Genomic DNA, 25030 nt, shown 5'->3' on the forward strand with positions numbered 1-25030 from the left:
CCAGGGGTGCAGTGTGTCAGGGCCAGGGCTGAGGCTTCATGGGCACCAGGGGAAGACCTCAGGGGCATTATTGATCCCACAGGCACCTTGTAGCACACACTTACTAGTGAGCAAGTCACTTTGGACTCAGTGGGACTTCTGAGTAGCTACACATAGGACTGTGTTGGTAAAATGATTGTTGAGCTAGAAATGTGCAGTTGTTCCCTCAACTCTGAGGAATAGTTTTACCTTCCTTTTTAACAAATAAACTCCTGATTAACTTTTTATAACCACAGAAATTGCACCTGGACCTGGCTATCCTGATTTTGATGGTGGCCAGGAATACTTTTCTTAGCTGAATAATCTTCTTACAGTTTTTAAATTTGTTTCACCCATAGCTTGAAGTTTAGATTCCTGAGGTACACACAATAATGCCCCCCAAAGATGTTGAACATTTTGCGGTGAACATAAATCAAAGATACAATGCAGTCAAAAGGTTCCGCAATCTAAAATCTCATTGACCTCAATGGAAATGTGAAGCACATGCTTAATTGTTGCGTGAGAATTTTGACATATTATTTTAGCTATTGCTTCGTAATAAGAATAAAAGGTTTTGTTGATTTTGTTTTTTTAAAAAAAAGGTCTTATGTTAGAAGAAAACGAGGTCTGTTTTTCTGGCAGCTTTGACAGCCAAGCTGTAAGATAAGCACAAGCTAACAAAGTCAACTAGCTAGTTATTTGACTGATATTGACAATCTTGTTTTATTTAGCAAAATGTCATCACAGTTCAGTGAAGATCCTAATTAACTATGCGGAGAGCTGCTAAAATTGGTTTCAACTCCATGTGAAAGATATCTTGCTACGCAGAGTGCACTAAAGGAGGGAGGCAGCATAATATCTATGTACTGGCAAGTTTAAGTGAAAACATTTGTACAGATTGTATTTGCATGCTTCACTAATTTTTACTTAATGCTTAATTCTGTTGCCACACCTCTGCTGCTCTCAGCAGATTGAACTGAGAGTAGTAATTACCAAGGGCTTTATTATATACCCATTTAGACATATTGTTACTACATTCCGTTTGCTGGAAAGTCAGCGGGATTATAATTAGACAGGGAGATATCCCACACTGGATATTTTACAGAAGCTAAATTATATAAACTACATTTTGCTCTTCGGTTAGAGAGAGAGATGTACTGTAAAACAGCAGTTGCGACAAAACATTGCTGAATGTTCTTACATGGAACAGTGGAGTGGTGAACAATTTTCAGAGGGATGACTCAAAACAGAAAAGCCTTTGAGATTGCAAAGCCTGAGGGCTAGCCTCACAAAGAGATGCATACAACTTCACATGCTGTTACAGATTCATTCTTCTCCAATAGGTGGTCATCATGACATCACAGCTCCGCTTGTACAATGAAGGAATCATCTGAAAGAGAAGGGGATGCTACCATCACATGGGCATAAACACACATTTAGGGTTCTATTCACTCAAAACAGAACAAAAAGCAGCATCCTATACATGCCTTATCCAGAGATGGGGAACTGTGGTCCTCCAGATCTTGTTGGACTGGTAATTCCTATCATTCTGGACTATGAGCAATGCTGGTTGGGGTTGATGGGAGTTCAATCCAACGTAATATGGAGGGCCATAGGTTCCCTACCCCAGCCCTAGTTTTGATGGCTCCCCTAGACATTTGCCTATTTGAATAATTGCTTTGAAGTTACCAGTTTGGTTTTTGACATTGGGCCACTTCAGATTTATAGAATAGACAAAACATTGTTTATCTACTACAGTGGCCATAGTAATGTGTTGGTGGGAGCTGCATGCTTAAAGAGGCAAGACAAATGCCACCCAGAAATTGTGGCTAGCTGAAATTCCTGGTGCTTTTTACTGATGTATTTTCAGACATGCGGTTTGCTTCCACACATTTGTTAAATTGTAGTGGAGAGGCATCGCTTATCTTACCAACAATTAACTGTTTTCTCTTTCATGAATTTCTCCCATCCATCCCCACATTTGGTAATTTTAAAGCAATTTTATTGATTCAAGTGGAGTCAGTCAGTGAAAAATGACTTTCATGAGCGTATTGTCATTATATATTATTTACAGGCCACTGTATCTTAATTTTGAGCAATAAGGAGGACATACTCATGGCCTCATTTTGCATTTTTAGGAACTTCTTCCGCAATTTCATATCGCTCTTTGACTAGTACTCAGCACAAACCATTAAGTAGTGGCAGGTTGCCTTTTCCCCCAAAGTTGTTAATCATTTAGGTTGCCCTTTTTTGTGTATCAGGGAAGGAAACCTTTCACCCCAACCTATTTAAACTTGCTGGTACTACTCCTTATCACTTCCCACATGTAGTTTCTAAGTGTTTGTATCTCAGAGGTCAGGCAGCTCTATTCTCATGAATTGGAAGCATTTTTTTTCACACTACTGAAGGAAGCTTCCTTAAAAATATCTATTTCAAAATGAGCATGTTAAGTCATGGTCACCTGTAGGCTCTGTTCCAACTCAACCAGCTGCTGCAAAACACATACTATGTATTGTGTCCAGTAAACCAAGCTCTGTCATGTGTGCAGCATGTCAGCATGTCATGTGTGCAGTCTTCAGGAGGCACGTGAAATTCATTGTATTGATAAAATGTGGGCAGAAAAATAATGCCAGTGGGTTGTGGCTTAACTTTACAACCCTCTTAGGCTGCATATATGCTAGCCAATTAGTGGCACAAAAAAACGTACCCCACCCCCCAAAGCAGAACCAACCATGTTTGTCCTCAACATGCTGCTTCCATCCAAAAGGGTTGGTGTGGTTGGAAACTGACCCCCTGATTAGGTTATCCATGCCTTTTCCTCCCTGCACATGCTGCAGATGAATGAAGGAGGAAGTGGTGATTGCAGTCTTGGTATATGCCCACCCACAACATCATTGAGCAGGTGTGGATATACACGCACCATTTCCGTTACATCAGTTTTAATCTGTTTCCCAATGGATACACTGTTAGGAAATCTGGAATCAACCTGCAATGAGCTGTTGTTTTTGGAATAAAACTGATTTTCAATAAGTGCATTTCAGGGATAAAATATATGCAATAGATCTAGATTATGGGTCGACTTGACAGAAAACACACCCCCAAGTACTCAGTCTTCATTGATTTTAAAATAAAATGTTGTGTGTATGTAGGCTTAGATGACTTCTGTTCAGATTCCCAGAGAACAGTTAGTGCAATTAAGTAAATTTAGACTGTTCTTACTGGAGAAGGCAATGTATATAGCAGTTTGGGGGCTCTCTTGCTCATTCTACTCAATAGGGTCCTAAACTTCTGTGCCCTGATGGCACCAATGTGCAAGGATACCATGCATAAGGGTCATAATGACATTAATTTTCACTTAAGAATGCTGCTCTGGATTGTGAAGTCAAATGCATTCAACAGATGGTTGTGCTTCAAAGACTCCTGTGAAGTTTTTATTCTCATGTGTTCTATCTTTTGGATTTGAAATGCTTTAAAGAGCCCCAGTGTTGTGATAATGTACAGGAATCTGGCCACTGGTTGGGGGGGCACTATGGTCCAGCAGCTCCTGATAGGATGGCTTAGGGTGCCCTTCCCCACCTCTCCCTACTAAGGCCTACAGCCCAATGATTCGTCCACCGCTAGAAAGTTGTGACGATTGATATGAAGTAGGTGAAAACCCACAGGATACATCCAGTCTGTCTGTGGGTAATGTTCCCTCCTGACCCTGAAAACAATGACCAACAGCTGCCCATAGCAACGTTGATAACTGAAGCCAACCTGTTTAAGATGAAACAACACAACCAGAAGTAAAGTAAGCAATATTGGGTGGATAAGTCCAGATGAAGACTGCAGTGGGGAGAGGTCCCCTTTTAGGTCTCCGAATCAGATTGGACTGAAGTCTTTTTACTCTGGTCTGCTCCTAAGCCCCACTCCTCAGGAGCCCTCTGTGGATGCAGATTAACTCCCATCTGCAGTCCTAGCTCCTTGCATGGCTGCAAAGCACTTCCCTGTTGTCTGTGAAGTCTGAAGTGCTGGTTGCTCCCCCACCCCATGCTGGGCCATCAAGGCTGCCTCCCCAGAAAGACATGGAATAGGGAATTATACATGGTGTATTGAGCAGTAATAGAGGGGATCCTTGAAAAATGTGTTATTTTCCACTGCCTTCACCTGATTTTCCAGCATCTCCCTTACATCACAGGTCACGTTGTTTAGGTTACCAGACCCTAGAGAGGCTGTGTGTGTTTTTTGTGTAGGTGAAGAGGGGCAGGGAAAGTCAACTAGCACCCCAGATGTATTCGACAGGCTTTTTTCTAGGTATAGCCCTTTATAATTTCAGTAAAAAATGTTGTTTTCCCATTCCTATGTATCTCTTTGGGTGACTTTCTAGTTTTATCAGGTTTTCGTTTGCTAGCACTGGAACAGTATAGTGTACAATAAAGCATTCTAGCTGCAGTGCAGAGAGAAATCAGCACACTTAGAAGTGCCTCAGCCATTAAGATATTCTGCTATAGGTATAAAGACAGGCACACTCATGAATTTTGCATGACCTCAGAATTTCGCAGCAAGTATATTAAAAAAGATGCTGCCCTAGCTAAATATGATGAATGAGTGATAAATCATTCAAAAGATAATAGCGCTCCTCTCCCTTTTTGTTTGCATTTTCACACTATCCAAGGTGTCAGTATTCTGCTAAATATAAACTGATAGCTGTTGTCTGTGGCAGCTGCCACAGAATTATTATTATTTTAATAATCCTGAAACATAAATTTCCATTTTAGCCATAGTTTCCTGTACATTTTATCCCATTTGATGTGGACACAAGCTTCTGATTTTTGATGTAATATGCTATTCAGATTTTGATTCCTTGTATGTTTCCTCTCTGCTGGGTAGAAAAGGAGGCAACAAATTTAGGCTAGAGAGTAAAACCCTTATTTTAAGCCTCCCCTTTTTGTGTGAAAATGGTAAGCCACATATGTGAAATATCATTTTCTCAAGGTCTACTGCAATGTCTGCCTTGGGGAAGCTACATTTCCACAGGCTGTTTGTGGCCTGGCATACTGCATAGTAGTATATCAGGTATGGGAGGGGAAGATGGAGAGGCCTTTCCTTTTGTGTCTGCTGCTATTGGCAGAACAGCGTTGCTACTTGCAGAAATTTTTTCCTTCCCTGTTTGCTGCCATCACTGGAGAACTGCCACCCAAGAAAGTGGGGTAGAGAAGAACGTGGGTCAAAGACTCAGTGGATGGGTGTCAGTAGAAAGGAAGGGGTTTGGGGAGCTCTCAGTGTTGTGGACAGATAATTTATGAATTAAGACTGGCTCAGGAATTATCAGAGCCAATTAGATTTTAAAAATATTTTTTTGCACCTGTTCCTGTCTGCATCAGTGAGACTTGGCTTAGTGAAACAAATGGAAACAAGCTGGTTTGGGCTGGGAGTTGATGCAGAAGCAGAGGTTGGGCCAAGTGCTAAGGATACATTTTGGTATAGACACACTCTTGAGTGCATCAGCTTTGCCAAGGGTCCCACAGTCCCGTGACTGGCTGTGCCATCTCTGCTACAGGTAGAGGACCTTACCTTACGCAAGTTTATTTTGGATAGCTGCCTTCACAAAGTGTTGAATATTTATCCTAAGATCAGTGAAGGTTTGTCCTCATTTCTCCAGTGACAGAATTCTGTAGTCTTGCTGTAACATCAGTGAGAAAACCCTGTCTGATTTTGCAGTGATCTATGCAGCCAATCTTCCTTCCTGCTCTTACAGTTGTTCCTGGGAGAGCAACACAGAGCTTTAGCATCTTGGAATCGCCAGCAAATGTGCTCTAGCATAAGGCCCCATGTCTTCATTTCTGAATATGGTATGCCACAAAATGTTCTGACGATGTCACAACTTGGGCTTGCATTTCTTAAGCTTGGCAGAACCCTGCTGACTCCTTTGCAGCCTCTTTAATGAGTTTGATGTAAATTTTGCATGTTCTGCCAAACCTCCAGATTGGCTAATGTCTACAGGGTAAAAAATAGTAGCGCACTGCTGTGCTAATTATAACAGCCTCAGACTGCGCTCCCAATCGGTGACAAGACACTGAATGCCAGATGAGAATCGTTGCTTCTTTATTTCTTATAATAAAGAAAACAGATGCTGGTTACAAAAGGAATTATCATACAGCATCATTTATCAGAATAGTCTGGGAGATGTTCAAAACACCGTGGTTACCAGGGGTTCTGTTTACATAGGATTTGTTTGAGATAGAGAACTCCCTAAAAATGACTTCCGTTAGCAGTGAAGCACAGAGTTTCTACTTTAAATTGCAGTTTAGAAACCTCTGCATAGGTTTCTATCTTATTTGCACAGTATCGTTTAAACTTCTAAACACTGGGAAATACAACAGGAAAATTACTAAACGCTACCTAGAAAGTTTGTACACATTTACCTTGTCAAACTGCCCCTCCCCCGCCTCCCAGCTCCTGGACCATGAGGCCTGAGGGTATTCAGACTCTGGTAGCTAACTAGTTGATAGGGCATGCATCATATGACCACAAAATGTCTAATTCAGACCTTGGAGTTCCTAACAGTGATTCTCTTTTCCATTCTTGTGATTAAAAGGACCTGATATTTAACCCTTGCTGTTACATGGGGCCAGGCTGATCTTCCCCCTTGCAGTGATGATTTTTCCGCAAGATTGCTGTGATGTTTTCTCCCTTTGCAGTGATAATTTTTCATGGGACGCAGGAGAAGCAGTTTCCGAGTGGCCTTTGGTTTCCTGTCCAATGGCAAAAGGCAGAGTGTGCCTCTCTTCATTCGGTATAGCAACCTCTAGGACTTCAGTAGACATTCATTCTCTGAACATTATGTTCATTGCAGAATCCTGTGTGCCATCAATCAATAGGCCACAAAACTCCAAATGAGTTACAAATATTTCTTCCTTCCTTCTTTTTTACAGCGCCTGTGTCATCTTGGGTGTGATATTTCTCCTGTCTTCGCTATGTATAGTGATCAAAGCCATCCATGACCTTGCAATTAAATTGCTTCCAGAAGTGGTAAGACCTTTTATTTTACCTTTTTAAAATGAAAAACTTAAAATCTAGCCTTAGAATAATATGGTATTGGAGGCACATGCCTGTGTCCACTTATACCTTGGTCCCTGTATAATTCAACAGAACAGCATGAAAATATTCTATCTTTAATGTACATATTTGACCATTAACGAATATTTTTCTTTTTTGAGCTCCAAATATGGTTTTTCTTTGCAATAATAACTAAAATTTATTCACTTCTAGAAATAAAAAAATCCACTGTATTTCACACTTCAGACCAGTGTTTCCCAAACTTGGGTCTCTAACTACAACTGATGGGAGTTGTAGTTTTTGGACTACAACTCCCATCATCCCTAGCTAGCAACTCCCATCATCCCTAGCTAGCAAGACCAGTGGTCAGGAATGATGGGAACCATAGTCCAAAAGCAGCTGGAGACCCAAGTTTGGGAAACTTCTTTAGACAATGGACCTAGGAATGATTAGAACAGAAAAGAGGAGGCTGTGGCCCTTCAGATATTGCTGAATTACGTCTCCCTTAAACTCTGGCAGTTGGTGATGTTGGCCAGGTCTGAAGGAAGTTGTAGAGTCCAACAACATCTAGAGAGATATAGGTTTAATCCAAAGATAGAGAATCTAGGGAAGCTTTAAGAAGAAGGTGGAATGGGTTGGATTCAGATTTACTTACATTTCCTAAACTGTAAATTTATGTTCCATAACTTGCTGCAGCCAAGAAACCATATGTCAACTTTAGGCTACAGGCACGTTGTTGCTTTGCAAAATCGGTGAAAGATGCAGGCTGTGAAAGTGAACATTGAACAATATTCACAAACACTCATGGACAAACACTCATGCTGCATGTCTGGAAGTTGTCAAAATTATGCAAATCTCCTGCTGGAAAAGCACAGCATATTGGTGCTGTATTCAACCTACTATATGTGTGAAAGGAGTAATACAGTACTGTAAATAGAAACCATAAAGTGCTATGATTTTAAAGTAATATGGCAATCATCCTGCTGCCTTCTTTCCCTCATACCCTTTTCTGGCCTGCAATGGAGATCAAAACCATCTTCTGTAAAATAACCAGACATTTGTTCTATATAAAAGAGGACAGATGGACATGATAACACAGGCTACTATATGGATAATACATGGAGATGCACATATATTACCGGGTTACTAATATGTTTGGATGTTTTCCACATGCAGCTGGATTTTGTGCATAATTTGGATTAAAGAGCCACCTCTTATTGTGAATTGGGTTACTGGAAAAATAATAATTCACACCTACATCCCTAAAGGCTTGAAGCAGTTTAAAGTGAAAGTTTAGAGTCTTCAAAATAGTATTTTGTGCTAGAGTTCAGATTGCATTTACATAAGTGTGGAATTTTACCCAACAATGTCTGAGAATGAAGCCCATGTAGTGCATTGTAACCCATTTAAATTGACACAAAGGAGCATATTTTCCAGAGACTTTTAGAAATGTTAATTTATTTGAAAATGTCAGATTTCATGAATTAAGCTTCTTTTCAGAATAGGCTTTCCTAGCTTGGTGTAAAATTTAAGCAGCATGACTCTGATTTTGAGTCATGCGGTTGTGGAACAACACTTTTCCACTAGAAAATGTTGCCATTCCTTAAATGTTAAGAAAGATAACATTTAACTCTTGGTTTGGAGCAATATAATTTACATAGCAGATTAAAACATTTTCTGTCAAAGAACAGGACAAGTATAAGTTTTCTTTATGCTGGGCTTCTAGTCTGCATTTGTTTCTGGGCCGTTTTAGGGCTTAATGTTTCTCTTCTCTCTGTCTTTAAGGACTTCAGAGCGGAGTGTTTCAGTCTTACAGCAACCTAGTGAGGTAGTTTCAGACTGAAAGATGGAAACTTGGTCAAGGCTACTTGACCATAGTGTTGCAGAGATTCAGATCAGGGTGCTCCATGTCCAGACTCAATATGCTGTAGGTATGGATTATATTGACTAATCACTCAATATAATGTGTAGTCCAGAATCAATTTTGGAAGCTGTTGCTGTAAGGTACTTTCACAATGCTCACATGAATTTTCTATTTATCAAGGGGCACCCTTTTTCACCAGGGCCAGCCCTATCATTAGTAAGGGTGAGGTAGCTGCCTCAGGTGGCATAATTAAGAATGCCAACAGATGCTTGTGTCACTGGGTGTATGCAGGGGGCACAAATATGCTAGAAGGCAGTGTTTGTGTTGGCTTCTGTGCATGGAATGGTGGAAGCACCCTTCTGTCTTTCACCTCAAGTTTTTCAGATTGCCACAGCTTAGAAAGTCCTCTTGTGAACCAAAGAGGCCTGAGTTGCAAGGAAGGCCTGGGAAGTAGCAGACTGCATAAATGTTTCATTCTGGGCTTCCTGGGGCCATTTTGCCATTATTTCAGTTTCAGAGTCAGGTCTTGTACCGGCAACCTGCATCTGTGCATGCCACAGATGCTCCCATGATGCAAAGGTAACATTTTAAGTTTTCCTTACGCCTTCATTTACTTACAGCTCATTGGCTGGAAGCCTTGTATGGACTTGAATGAGGTTTTTCCCCCCACAGTCCAGGATGGGTTGTTGATGACCTGTAGATAGCACTCAGAGATAACTTTGTTGCTGTCTTCTTTGATTGATTTGACTCTGCTTGCTGCAACTCTTGTCATCTCATTTTATATTCCTGTGGCCTGCTACTGCCCTCTGTTGCAAATTGCATCATCCAAAAAATCATTTCAGCTTTGCAATTGCGTTGGTAGTGGCATCACTCTGATAACTGGAAAAATGCTGGCCTTGGGCTCTTTACTATAGTGAGCAAGTAAAAGCTAGGCAAGCCCCTGATAAGTGCACTTGGGGCTAATTCTAAATGATCTCTGTACTTTCTAAGAGAAGGTAACCCGCTGAGAATTGGTCTAAAATAATGCTGTAACCTTACTGAATATCCTGCTTTCTGAAATATATTGTCTTTTTTTTTTTTTTAAGTTCCTTGCACTAGAGCACTTTGCATGCAACCAGAGATTATTAGGCTTGGTATAGTGGCACGAAAAACAGCCCATATTTTGAAAATGGTTTTCTGAAAGTTACTTTCAAGAGTGCTGTTAGTCTTGACATATTTTTCAGTTAAGCTATTAATTTAGTTCAGAGGAACTAACAATCTTTTTGAGTTTTTCTCCCCTTGTTGTAGACTGTAAATTCAGCAGTTCATTATAATTTATTATAATTCCATATCCCCAAAAATAGGTTATCTCTTTTGTTACGTACCACAAAATGCATATGATTTCTTGTTTGATAAAGCAACTCAAAGGGCCAGGGAGAGTACAACCATTTGCTTGGTGTGCTAAATCAATAGCTACTTGCAATTCAGGGAGTGAGTTTATTTCCCCAGGCAGCAGTATCATCCATGCAGTGGCAGTGCAGTTTACATTCATTAGTATGATCCAGGATGTTGTTTGCTAGGATGGGAATAAGGTTACTTTATTTGCCACAACAAAGGAAAGCTGAAGTTCCAGTATAAAAATGTATCTTAAGAAGCTATTATTTGTAACACTAGTTGTGCTTTTAGATGAGTAGTGAAAATACGTCTGGTCTAAGAGACACAATGTACTGGTTGAAAACTAGGACTACAGCAGTGCAGTTCACCCACTGATCCTGTTCGTTACTAGATCTGCGACTATGCTGGCGCACACAGTCAGATCTTAGATGTATATTTGCTAAAAGGTTAATTTTGGGGAACTGGTGGTATTCCTCTTGAGAGTGCACTGTTGTGTGCACACAATATTGCATTGACTTCGATCACTCCATGAATTGAGTTTATCAAAGTATGCTTCCTTCACAGAACAGTAGTAACTATGCTACAGCTATTATATATATATGGTTTAAAGGTGATAGCATGCCAAATTGAAATGACGTAGGAACAGCAAAAGCAGCTTTGTAGCGTTAAATAATTGATGTTATTGGGTTGTGTGGTTAATACATTTTTATGCTTTAAATTGCCCTGTGGTGTTTTGGTGCAGGTCAGTATATACACTTGCGACCTAGTGGCCGAACAAAGATGCTGGACTTGTTTTTCACAGTTCCATCATCTGCCACACTTTGGGTAGCAATATCAAAGAGCTTGGGCAGCAGGGCCTGTGGCCCCCAGGTCCAGCCTTTCTGGGAGTTAAAACAACAACAACACAGTTTAGGTAAAAATCAATTATGGAGTATATCACGTGTGTGTGTTTGCACAAAGGGAATTTGGGTGCATCTGCATGATAGCTTATCTTAGTCCCATACAGGAAGTTCCACCACCCAGTTGCAAATACACAGCGGATGTGGTATGAGACACAATTTCATACTAATATTATTTATTGGTTTATACCTATGGTTGTTTTTAAACATTTCCCCAGTTTCTGAGAGCTATTCTATTTTTTGCCTTATTAAGATCAAATCCAAGTGCCTTCTTTCCTTGTCTAAATTACAGCACACTCTGGTTTTCATACTTTCATTTATGGGAAGTAGATATTCTCTGTGAGCAGTACTGTATCTGCATTGCAGTTAGTATGGTTGTACATTAACCAAATGCAGGTTCCATCACACAGAATTACCTTTTCCTAAATTTCCTACTTGAAAGGAGCGAAAGGCACTTGAGTCAAAAGTATTCACCCAGTGCAAGGCATGAAGGAACAAATAGTAATGTTTTAGTGCAGTAAGAAAGAAACACTCTTGAAAGAACATCCTCAGGTATGAGCAATCCTGAAGTTGTGTGTTGCTTGTTTATGAAACTAGCACTCTCCTTGATGATGGGCATTAAGTGATTTGGAAACAGCTGAAGTCACTGCAACTCAACAATGTATTTTTGGGTTAGAGGGCATCCATACTATACTTGTAAGCATAAAACTGGATTCAAGGAATCCAGCAAGGAATCCTTAGCAAGGAATGGTAGTGGGCCACAAATACCTTCCTTGTTTGCTCTTTGTAATGTGCAGTTTCCATGGTGATGCCCTGCGTGCTTTTATTGAGATGGATTTGCTAGTATGGTGAAATATATGATAAGATTTCAGCTTGCCATGCAGTTCAATCATTGCATAACCATAAAGAAAAAGGTCAGAAAAGTCTGCCCTGTTCTTTCCCCCACTTCTTCCCTATCAGGGGCACAATCAAGCACTGAAAAGACTCAGAGCACAGACCTGTGATAGAAATTTGCATATGCTAATAGATATGTATGCAGAGGTGCAAATTAAGGTTTGTGAACAAGTAAACAAGCTCGGCAGATGAGGTCTTTCTGGCCCAGCAGTCTTCTAAGCAAAATATTAGAGAGAGAGAGACAGAGAGAGGGAGAGAGAGACAGAGAGACAGAGAGAGAGAGACAGAGAGAGAGAAGGAAAAGTTAAAAAACATTGCAATTATTGAGGGAGAAGGCTTGATTCTATTCATTCAGGTCTGTTGTGTATACACTTTGCTTTGTTCACAGATTTGCTGTGGGTGTACTTAGTATAGGATTTATAAATGGCTTTGTAACTGGAATGGCTATGGCAGTGTAACATCAAAGCATAGTGTAAAATGTAGTTAAATACATAATTATTTGTAGCTGCATTATGTCACAAGCAAAGATGTTTAGGATAGAATGGGATATACTTATGCAGATATAAACAATGGCACAACTGGACAAAAATGAGTTTCATTTCAAACAAAAGAAGGCTGCAGATTATGGAAGTGTTTAGGTTTTTTTATAAAAAAAAATTAATCTTCTCTTTCTAATTCAGTGCTGTTGCTCCAATTAAAATCTAGTGAGGTAGCGAACAATGAATCTCGATGGATTTGATTCCTTATTTAATGATTTTCAGAAGCAATGGCAAGAAGGTAATCTGAGGCGACAAAGAGGAAAGGTCCTGGGGGACATGGCAGCAGATGGTCAGGGTTATTTTATTAATTTAGTACCATATTAAAGTGTCTCTTCTGATCAGTTTTCTGGAAGATGAATTAATTTGGAAAGGTAATCGTTCACACCAAGTGGGATGCTGTTGAGGTTCCTGATGTGTTACCAGTGATGGCTGATACCAGGTCACTGCCCATCTCTTTGCCATTTCAGTTTTCATCTTCATAACAAGCACTTCCACTTGTCTCTTGCCGTATCTTTTATCCTTGACCCTGTGGTGCACAACACAACTCACTAGACCCTCAGGTGCACAAGCCTACTCCTAATTCAGCTCATTCATTCTGCCTCCCAAAGGTAATCTAGGCTGTACTAGTTGCATATTTGTCAGTGGTACTTGGTACTGGTGGTAGTGGGAATCCTGGGGCAGGTGGTGGAGTGGGAGAGCACTGGGAGCTGTATTTGTAAAGAAGCATAGAATAGTCATACAGATATTGTGGTGAGTAGCTCCACTCAGTGGATGCATTGAAATACTGCAGGGATTCCTTGAACAGATCTTGCTGGTCTCAAGTACTTGAAAACTGGATTCCTTTAGTCTCCTACACTTGCTTTTTCTCCTCTGTTCCTTCTTTTCAGCTCTTTACTTGTATTAAATAAAGCTGGGGCTTGTCAAGAGTGGTTCAGTCATAATATTTGCATGGAGCATGCAACTTTGAAATAAAATAAAATCCTAGAATGAGAATACTGTTTTATTAGATCTTAGTTGGTATGATACTGCATATACTCGAGTATAAGCCTACTTCTTCAGCACATTTTTTATGCTGAAAAAGCCCCACTCAGCTTATACTCAAGTGAGGGTCCTTCTGGGCTGCTCCTTCCTCCTCCGCCGCCTTTGCCGCTGTTGGCGGTGGCGGAGGAGGAACGAGCAGCCTGAAAGCAGCCCTTTTGGGCTGCTTGTTCTTTCTCCGCTGCTGCCACCACCACCAGCCTCTGCCTCTCAGCAGCACCCTAGGTAGGCAGGGGGATGGGAGGGGTTGGGGGGAGGGAGAAGCCTCCTCTGCTGTGTGCGCGTGCGTGCACACACACACACACACTCCAGTCCACCAGAGTGAGTGTAGTGGTGTGGTGAACCGGCTTATACATGAGTTAATAAGTTTTCCCAGTTTTTTGTGGTAAAATTAGGTGCCTCGGGTTATATTCTGGTCAGCTTATACTCGAGTATATACGGTAACCTATTTCTAGCTAAAAAATAGACAGTGCATGTGGCATGTGCAATGAAATGTTGCGCTGTATCCCTACCCCTTAAGGAGAGTTTTCCTGTTTCAGGCTGGTTTGAAATGTCCAGGCCAGGCAGGAGAGGCATTTCTGGAAGGGTGACAGGGAAATGGACCCTTTTATTCTTCCCCATCCCTGTTCTATAAAGAGATGGAGGGATCAGGTTTAGGACTGCCTAGCGACCCTGAATATGAGCACTGATAGAGCAGAGAATCTGGGAAAGAGAATGGGTCTCATTTTTCCTCTCCTTCTCATTATTCCTATATAATGCTAGAGGAAAGTGCGGGGAGGGAGTCACAGTTGCCCCCATGGGCATAACCAGGAGGGTGCAGCTGCCCCCCCCCAAATCAGGTACGTATATAAAAATACCTAACTAACTGACCAGGTGTGTTGCAGATGACTTTGTTCTGTCCCCCAAACATAAAGTCTATCCCCCAAATAAATCCTGGCTACTCCCATGGCTGCCCCCTTCCCACTCTCCATAACCCTTGTTTTCTGCTATATACCTATCAGTGGTCATATTCAGGGCTGGCAGCTAACCAGCCCAGAACCTGTATGTTTACTCTCATAGTACACATCCTTGCAACTTAATCCCCCCTTCCAGGATACTTGCCAGACAAGCTGCTAGGGCAGGGCCATTTTAAGCATATCCGACGCCCCACCCCCTTTTCCCAGAGTTGTCGACCTTTTCCCAAGCCTCTGCGGGCATCGCTCTCCTCCCGCGGGGGTTTGGGAAGACAGCTGCACGTCCGCCAGCCATACAGTTGGCGGGGCGCAGCTTCCATCCTATGCCTCTGTGGGGATCGCTCTCCTCCCGCGGAGGCTTGGGAAGGAAGCTGCACGCCCGCCAGCCCACCCAATGGGAAAGATGGCTCTGTGCTAGGGGCTAGTTTCTCCTTTTCTTCTCAGCCATTGTGGATTTTGATCCATCCTGGAAGGCTTTGGTGTGCTCCAGCAGATGTGCTGCTGAATCTTGCACCTTTTTCATGCTCCTGAAGTATGTTTGAATGGGGAAGTTGTTGATCTTTCTTGCACAGAGAGGGTAAGAGCAACACTCTCACATATCCCTATGGGAGAGAAATGTAGTTCCCTTTCGAAGATAACATTTTCTGATTGAGATAAGTGTGTGAATTGCTCATGTGCCCATACTCACAGCTGTTCAGATATATCTAGCCAAAGCCACCTCCAGAAGCGTTTTGCTCGGGCCCAGATCTGTACATTTATTTGACAGCTTTGTATTACATGTCAAAAGTGACACATAATATATTTTTCTTTTTTCTTTTCCAGGATAACTTTCTATATAGTGTTTCTATTTTAAGTGGAATCCTTTGTACTACCTTGGCAGTGATCAAATTTATGTTGGGGAATGTGCTCACAAGCAGAGCATTGTTAACTGATGGTAAGTAGCAAGTATCACATTCCTATATGTTTTGGCTACTTTTATATAAGATGAAAGATGAGTGAGATGAACATAAGGTATAATACAAAAACAGCTACAGATATGAGCTACTAGTTAACATGCAGCTGACAGATTTGTTGAGTTTCTTACTATTAAATTAAACATTTGATTCGGACTGGATAATCACCAAATGCTGTAAGGACAGACCGCCCTCCTCTGCGCCAAGATTAATAGGAACCGTAGTTTACCCTACACAGAGCTATAATTCCCAGCACTTTTAACAAATTATTCTTTTTTGGGGGGGGTGCTTGCTTTAAATGTATGTATGCAGCCTTAGCTTCCCTGATTTGCAGAGATTTTTATTTCAGGCATTTCTGACAACTGTAAGCTATAGAAAAATGAAGACATTCCAAGTGACAAAACGATGGATGGAAGTAGCCCTTTAAATAAAGCATGGAGACCAGTAAATCCCAAGGAGTTAATAATAGTAATAATATTTGCAAGCAAGTCAGGAGAGCTTGAATGCATTAATAGTAGTCAGATGGAGTGTGTGTGTTGCAGGAAATGAGAGGCCCACAAAACATGGCCAGATCATAGGCTTCTTCTGATACTGGATGGTTTCGTCCATGCAGGCTGCTGTGTAGTGCATAAAAAGATGTCAAACAGCAGCAAGAATACTGTAATTATTTATTGGGGACAACCCGTTTGTCTTGCTCCAAATGAAAAATTCCACAGGAGTCAAGACAGCAGACATGTGGAAATTCAAGTAGGGAGCACAGACGAAGGCTACCTAGTGAAATCATCCTGTTTCCCACAGTGGTCCATCATGTGGGACAAATGAGTGCAATAGGATTTTCAAGCAGGACATGAGTGCAATAGGTTTTTCCTGCTGTGTGGTATTCTGAGGCATGGTGCCTCTCTGTGATCCTGAAAACAAAAGCTGGAAACAGATGCTTTGATACCAATTTCAATTTAATGCAATTACTGGTAAATATGGTTCAGATCTGTTGAAAAGTAACATATAAGCATTATTTTGTTAAAAAAATCTGTGTTACCTAAGCTCCGGTATTTATTGGAAATGGTCAAGCCATGTGTACTGAGCTTTTATAGTCTCTAGGAATGATCACTGCATTGCGCTTTGTGCGAGAGAGTGCCAAAAAGATCATTTGGAAGCTGCAGAATGCCACTGCTTTCCTACTGGTACATTTTGGGAGGTGAGACCATATTCACTCAGTATTGCAGCAGTTGTACTGGCTGCTGGTTAGCTTCCTAGTGTTGGTTCTTATGTTTTGAAGCTCTTAATTGCCTGGGGCCTATGTACCTTAAAGACCATTTCTCTTTCTAAGTATAAGCCCCTGTCCTCACAGTGGAACATTGGTTGTAAGAAACAGGAGACTCACTGTCACAAACTAAAGCATTGGAACAGGCTCCTTTAGGAGGGTCAGGGTTGCTCTTTCCAGCTCCTGGGATGGGTGAAAATACTTCCCTGTGATATTCTGTAGGGTATAGCGTCATGAGTAAAATTTCCCTAGATGATTTGACTGTTGAAGAAGGATCACAACTGTTGGAGGAGCAAGCGGTGCTTGTGGTAGCAGAAAAAGCTGACTGCTTTCACATCATCACAGCTGTCAGAGCCATCAGCTGTGAGCAAACAATTGTGGCAATTCTTTTTTTAAAAAAGAAAATCCATGACTGCTGATGAGAGTGCTGAGATGCTTTTAAGTCTGAACTACTGAAACTTGGAGGCTAAAGTACTGGAGTGAGTGTGCAATGGTAATTAACTCAACACAAATGCCCCCTCTTTAGCCCAAAAAACAATTGTTTAATTTCTCCATCACTCCGTCTATAATCAAGGCCAGCTGCTACATTTCAGTGATTTTTGCATGTCTCTCTCTCTCTCTCTCTCTCTCTCTCTCTCTGTGGTCCCCCAGGAATGGTCTGGCTTTCCCCCTTTCCTTTCAGGAAGAGCAGCAGCAAAAGCAGAGCATGGAGGCAGCAAAAGTTTGCCTGCTCTGGAGTTGTGCCAGCTGCTGCTCCTTTCCTGCCAATGTTGGGGGTCCCAAAAACAGATGTGCCTTGCTGGGAATTTATCCTCCTACCCAGAAGTTCAGTGTCAAGTCTAGCTGCTTAATCAATGAAAGCAATTTTGGGGGTGAAGGTTGTGCTTGGTGTTACTGCTTCTGAATGAATTATACAAGGATTTCCCCCCAAAAAAGGTCAGTTTTTTTGTTTAAAAGTAAGGCCATGTCTCCTTTTCTGCATGGCCCCCAGGGGATTCACCCTGGGTCAGTGCAGCCATAGACTCCAACGTTAGCCACCCCTGTATTAAAGGACCCATTGAAGATGGGCCATTTACAGTGGTACCTCAGGTTACAGATGCTCCAGGTTACAGACGCTTCAGGTTACAGACTCCGCTAACCCAGAAATAGTACCTCGGGTTAAGAACTTTGCTTCAGGATGAGAACAGAAATCGCACGGCAGTGGCAGCGGGAGGCCCCATTAGCTAAAGTGGTACCTCAGGTTAAGAACAGTTTCAGGTTAAGAACGAACCTCCAGAACGAATTAAGTTCTTAACCCGAGGTACCACTGTATAACAGTTGTTTCAGCTGATGAATAAGCCAAATATTAAGGAGTTTTTGCCTGTCTGTGCAGACCCTTTTTCCAATCGTTATTTAAACCAGGAAGTCTCTAACCATGGTTGGAAGTTGTGTTTAAATACCCTGGCTTGTTAAGAGCTGGTCACCATAGTTTCACCAGATGTCAGTTTCATCAAAACTGGGAATTAGAGACTTCCGGGTTTAATTGCAGCTCTCACAAAGCGGTGTGTGTGTTGATAAAAAAGGCCCATTCATATCTCTTACTTATTAAACCAAGATAAGACCATCTGAATTGGCTCAGTGGTAAAACTGATGGAATGTTTTGTCCCACTTCTCTACCTGTTTAATAGGCCACGATTACCAGTGTTTTCAACTAGTCCTGCATTTTGCAAATAGCTGAGGAACTTCTCTTCCATTAATTACGTCGTCGTGATAATTGTGTTGCTGCTGATTTTATTGTTAGCTAAATTAGAGACTGAACTCTGTAATTAGCCTGGTGTCTGTGCATTCAAGCTATTTTAGTCAGGCAGCTACACACAGATTTCTCTCTTTGTATTTTTGGCTTTTGGTGGAATATAATCTTTGGGAGGGTGAGATTCTCACCCACTAGCAAGCAATACAGCAAGGGGGTGGAAGCAGCAGTTGCACAAAGTGAATTAGTATGTCTCTTTTGCCTGTTAGCACTTTTCTGATTCCTGTTAATTTGCTTCCTGCCGTGACAGCCTGTGGAACTGTAAGTTTCTTTTAGACAGCACAGAGTGGGGTGCAGAATTCAGCATTTTCTATCTAACAGGGATTTCTTTTTTTAAGTCTGCAGATGTCTCGTGTATTTAGTCTTAGTTAATTGTTTAAAAACATGCTAAGTGAGGAGGCATATATTATGCTTGCCAATGTTCTCAAGTTAACAGAGACAATATGGTATCTGGGAAGGCTCAAGATGGAACCTGGTCAGCAGGTGTGGATAACAATAGATAACTGAACTATCTATTTACCCTGGTAAATTGCTGCTGATCAGGGCCAGCCCACCCATGAGCCAAGGTGAGGTAACTGCTTCAGGCAGCATGAACCACCAGGACAGCAGATTCCACCACCACTTGTTTCTGTTGTAAATCTTCCCTCACCCCTTCTTCCCTGGTGAGGGGGGTAGCAGCGGAGGAAACTGCTTGGGCGCCTGGGGTGCCACACCATGGGGCTTCGGGAGTCTGCCTGCCTCCTCCCACTCAGCTGCCCTACAGGTGGGGTGGGGGAGGCAGTGGGCGGACCATATGGGCAGCGCAGAGCTTGTGTGACCCGAGCCACAGCGTCTGTCCCAGGTGAGTGCCGCTCGGCATTTTGTCATCCCCCTCAATGGTGACACCTAGGGCGTTCTGCACCCACCACACCCCCTTCCCCTGCCCCTGGAGGGGGAGTGCCATTTGGACGTCCGCCTTAGGTGCCCAAATGTTTTGGACAGACCTTGCTACTGACACATAAGGTGAACCCAGGAATAGTATTATGTACACTACCATTTCTCCAAGTGGTGAAATCTTCTAGGGGCAGTGCTCATCCAGGTCTGGCTACCTTTGGAAAATAAATCATTGGTGATTTAATAGTTGTTGTTTTTTTTGTAATATTCAAGTTATTTATAGATACACAAGCTGAGCATAGGTGGAGACAGAACATAACATTATTGAAATCACTGCTCCTACATCAGTTCTCCAAAAGCTCATTCTGCCTTCCTGAGTCGAACTGCCGTTTTCTTTGTTTCTGTCTATATCTTTCTATGGGCAAATGTGTGCATGTACACACTTGCTTAAGGTTATCCTTAGTTTGGAGATATGCTTCTTAACTCTATTTTCTTGGGGATTCTGGGCTATTTACCTGTAACTTTCCTAACAAAGGATGAGGCTGGCAGCTTGACTATTAAGGAACTTTAAGCAGTCATTCTGGCCTCATTAATCCTTTTCTCTCCAAATGCAAATTTCATTAGAATCTGAAAGTAATCAAATTACAAAGTTGGGGGGCTGGGATGGAGGGTAGGCAAGTCCCATTCTCCAAGCTTTCTTCTGTTTGTGATGATTCCCACAGTCTAAACTATATTCTTTGTAAACCGCTACGTAAAGCGATATACCAATTCTGTTAAGTAAAATATTATTTTGTTGTGCAGTATAATTAGTAGCCCCTTTGAAACATGGATAGAACAGCAACAGCACAACAGACAAGGCAGTATTTTATGTTTCACCAGCACTAGTCAGGACTGCAATTTCTCAAAGACTTCTCACTGCACAGGAGAGACATCTCGTGGCCAGCCAGATAGGTACCTAGCATCCCTAGGTGTTAGTATGGTAAACAAGGGAAGGCTGATTGCCATTAGGCTGAGTTGAAGTAGGGTGCTTTTGCTGTTTTTATTGCCCTTTTAAGTATTTTTCATTCCAGTGATTTCCCCCCAAGGAGATCTTCGGTGGCCCACCCCCAGCAAGAGATTGGGTGCTCATGAAATAAGGCACCCCCCCTCCCAGGACACATTTGGCACCTTAATGGATATGATTAGGTGGTGATGGCAAAGTGCATCAGTGCCTCGGGGCATGCCCAGAACAGAAAAGCAATGAATGGCAGGGTAGGAGTAACTTGAGTGTACAATCAAAAAGCCCTCCAGAGTCATTCCAGCAACCTCCATCTTCTCCTGCGAGTGGCAAGCAGTGGAACAGTAATGTGAGGAGATTTCACCCCTCCCATATCCAAGAATCTGCTGATGTTCTCTGCTGATTCTTCAGAGAGGAGGGGCGGTTTCTGCTCTCTACTTATTCCGCTCCAGCCTCACATCAAAGTGTCGGGGAGAGAGAGAGACTGAGTGTTAGAGATCGTGTGTATAGATAAGGTTGTTGCTAAGAGTAGCTGCAGACACTCAGTGCAGTTCAGCTTTTTGTTTAGACCTCATTTAGCTCTGTATATAGTTGTGTATTATAGTTGTAGATAGAATAAAGAAGATATTCTACAGAGCTGCTCTCCGAGTCATTTATGCTCTGCAGTACTCTGCTGTGCGATGACTTCTTCTTGTTGGAGTGAATCCGGTGCTCACAACTCTAAGCTGTGAGTCCACAGCACTTTGACCTGTTCCTGTGCAGAAGGTGGTCTCTGGAAGTGCTACCCCAGCTCGCCTGGCCCAGTCGGGGCTGAAGTGTGTGAGTCCAGTTGGTGGCACTGGCTCAATGGCGATGCTGACACAATGAATAGCCATGACGGGGGGAAACAAACAGGAATGTGTGAAAACTAACATGTTGAATACACACATAGCAGTCTGATCTGAAATGCCTATTGGCCGGCATCTGGAAGCACCCAAAGACAGCATTCTGCTTGGACCAGCACCCTAAGAGGCAGCAGAGATGGGAGGAATCTAATTACGAATAGGGTGTGAAGATGGCAGATGCTGGATAGACATGCATAGAGTGAAACTGCATTACAGAGAGAAGTTAGAATGCCTGGTTCGCATTGCTGTAAAATGGTGTGGGTACCTGAGTGAGAACTACCGGTAGGAAGAAATGGAGTAGTTTGAAGTGCAAGTATTTGAAGGTGGGATGCGTGGTGGAACTTCCAAGGCAAAAACCATCCTTAGCACTTGGATGCAGAGGATTACTTGAGCTGCTGCTTATGAATTCCTAAAGGCTCAGACACTCTGGCTCTTTTACCATATATAGAGAGACCTCTAGGAAAAAGGCAATGAAGGGTGGTTGAGAGTTAGCCAAGCTTTTGTAGGTTTCCTTAAAACCTACAGAACAAGCTCTGAGATGAAGGCAGATGCATGTTCTCTGCACTTATCCTAGATTCCTAACTATCATAATGTAAATATAAGCAAAGTCTGATAAAAACACACCTTGCAGTATCAAAGTGGTCAGTACAGTATTTTCATGTGAGACACATGATCAGAGTGACATCTTGTGGCCAGTACCTGGAAAAGCTTAAATTTCTTAGTGGGTTTATTTTATGTGAGTTGAAAATGGTACGCATGTAACTCACTAAACTCATGAGCAAACTCTTTGGTTCTTGGACAAGTCTAAATTTATACTTTTTATTTCAGGTTTCAACTCTCTGGTAGGAGGAATAATGGGATTCTCCATACTTATAAGTGCAGAGGTTTTTAAACACAATGCTGCTGTTTGGTACCTGGATGGAAGTATAGGTGTTCTAATTGGACTGACAATATTTGCCTATGGAGCGAAGTAAGTGAAGTTGTTCCTTTTTTCACCTTATTCTTTGTGTTTGCATGCTTAAGAGATACTGTGATGATCTGTTCCTTGTATATGATGCTTGAGGCATGGGGTAGCAACCTCAACACCATTTCCTGAGATGTTGCACTTACTTTGCTGTGGTGTATCGTCATTATTTGCCATTGCCCTTACTACCTTATTACTACAAAGTTTCATTGCTTAAATATCAATGTATTGGGTGACTTACAATTGCATGCCTTGCTTAGAACACCTTTTAGAATCCACCTTATCAAAATCTACTTTGCAGTGGTTGAGCTCTGGATAGAATACAAAGATATATTCTCAAAAATCTTCCCAGCACCATTGTCCATGATTTTCTGCTTACAACTTGTGACTTTTGTCCTTCATCAACATGTGCTTTCATTTCCAGACTACTTGTGGACATGGTTCCTCGTGTACGGCAAACACGTCATTATGAAATGTTTGAATAAAGACAGAGCACCATGGACTGAATAAAATTTTGCAAAATGTGATAACGTACTACATCCTGGCAAACGGTGCCAATTATATTTACAAGATTGCACTTTGTTTCTCATGGTATATTTTCTTTTTACATTAACTTTCCAAGAAAAGGTCAATCTGTACAATTAGGCAAATATGTACACCGCTTAGATCTTGGCAAAAGTAGCAACAAGCAGCCGTTTTCTTTTGTGTGTGCTATTTAAAATCCTGCAAATGGTAACTGAGATGAGCAAAGTGCACAGTTCTAATCAAGCCGCCATGTTTTGTCTTCTGGAATATTAAGAGTTCTTCAGCACAACAGATGCCTGTATAAAGAAGCCAAACCCGAGAGGGCGCAGCCACAGTAGTCTTTTACCATGGCACCTTAAGGACTAACAGGTTTATTGTGGCATGAGCTTCTATAGACAAGAGACTACTACTGCATCTAATATAGACAAGAGATGGCCTTTAGTTATGTTGCCACCAACGTTCCAGAATGTGCCAGCAAGTGAGACATTCCCAATGTCTTCTGCACAGAACTCAGTGGTATTGTACTTAGCTTATGGGGGCCAACAGACACTACTTGATGCATGGAATTAATCCCCCCCCCAGCCTCAAATCAATCCCCTTTCCCAAACTGCTCCATTTTTAAATTCAAAGAATCTAATGTGAATTTCATACTATTTTCTAAAATTCTCTGCACTGCATAAATATGAAGCAACACATTATGAAATATATTAAGCTGCACAGACAAAATAAGCACAAGGTGTTAATGTACAGGCAAAAGCCAAAAAAGCAAGAGGGGGTAGTTTTTGATTATATGTCTATGGCTGTATTATGCACTTATGTAGCAGTATATATGGGTAAATACATGGGTGTCCTGTTGTCTGGTAAAAGTGAAGGTTTCAAGGTGGTAGTAAGATAGCCTTTCTACTGTTAGTTAGGCTATTCTATAGGTGTTCCATGTTCCCACCCACCATCTTATGTAATTTAATATCTGAATTACAAGTTATGACTCCCATCATGTAAATCAATAAAGCTGTTACCTATTTTATACAGTACCTGTAATTAACCTTGAAAAAAGCTCTCTAGATAATACATTAACAATACAATCTATGTACTTATTTAAAGTTAAGTCCTGCTGTTTTCAGTGGTGCTTACTAACTTGTAAGTGTGTTCAAGATTGCTTCCTCAGTAGAACAAGTCGTCTTGTAGAAAAGCCCTCTGAAATGTTGCTGCCATTTTTTCAGCTATGAAGCCCTTTCTACATGAGTTTAACATTTGGTGAGTATGCAGAAATTATCAAAACATAACTTCGTACCTCTTACTGTTTTGATACTGCATTTTGCAAAGGTAGAAATGAGATGTTTACCCAAGCAGCTGCTTCCACAGAAATACGTATGAGGAATAAAAGCTTACATATACAGTAGTCACATACTGAGTAGCCAACACAGCAGCTCCTCTACCCTTCTTTTATAGGTTTTTTCTTACACCTGCTATATAGTAAATCTGTGCAGAACTCAAAATTTGAGACTGATGGTAATAGGTGTAGGCATTAAACATTTTTATTAAAAAAATGCTTATCTCCAATTAAAAAACACTGACGTGCAATTGCCTGAAATTGCTTGTTGAAGGATGTCTGATAGTGTTAACAATGAAGTTCATTCTCTATGTGACACCTTACCACCTCAGAAATGAGGATTCTCGTAAGAAATCAGGTCTATAATCTCCTCCAAAGAAACCTTGTTAAACACATTTGGCATCTAGTCCACTACAGCAACATATGGGGGTCAGTTGGTAGAAATGATGCAAATATTTTCTCCCACTCTAGGAGGGATCTGTTACAAAAAAGAGTCGTGGATTCCAAGCAATGAATTGGCCAGCTAGCTTTCTCTGCATAGACGACTTTTCCTCCAGGAATTCTTTCTGTTCACAGAACAAAAGCTTAGGATCCCAGCTGTGTATGTGCGTTCGGCATGGTTAAATAAAGATCCCTTGGTGTACAGCACGGATTGCCAATATGGTACCAGTGGGCATACATGTGCCAATAGAGGTATTCCCAAAAGGCCACAGCATCTCCTCTCCCAGCCTTGAAAGAAGCATTGAATGTATAGCAAACGGAATAGTCGCACCATGCATTTAGTTAAAGCCCATAAGCAAATTTACCAATAGGCCCCAAGAGCTTGGTACAAAATGT

At 41.6% G+C, this 25030-nt stretch overlaps 1 protein-coding gene across 4 annotated transcripts in view; it reads left to right on the top strand.

Moving 5' to 3' along the window:
• The window catches only part of TMEM163 (transmembrane protein 163), a 108118-nt gene extending 84231 nt beyond the window's left edge, over nucleotides 1-23887 (top strand). For all 4 annotated transcript variants that reach the window (XM_083583097.1, XM_083583098.1, XM_083583096.1 and 1 more), the window contains 4 exons: nucleotides 6933-7029; nucleotides 15440-15551; nucleotides 22203-22344; nucleotides 22763-23887. In XM_083583097.1, the coding sequence (XP_083439223.1) occupies nucleotides 6933-7029; nucleotides 15440-15551; nucleotides 22203-22344; nucleotides 22763-22823 (412 nt within the window). In that variant the 3' untranslated portion in view covers nucleotides 22824-23887. The remainder of the gene's footprint in view (nucleotides 1-6932; nucleotides 7030-15439; nucleotides 15552-22202; nucleotides 22345-22762) is intronic.
• The last annotated feature ends 1143 nt before the right edge of the window (nucleotides 23888-25030 follow it).

The sequence above is a fragment of the Podarcis filfolensis genome (assembly GCF_964270895.1).
Source record: "Podarcis filfolensis genome assembly, chromosome: 1".
Classification (NCBI taxonomy): Eukaryota; Metazoa; Chordata; class Lepidosauria; order Squamata; family Lacertidae; genus Podarcis; species Podarcis filfolensis.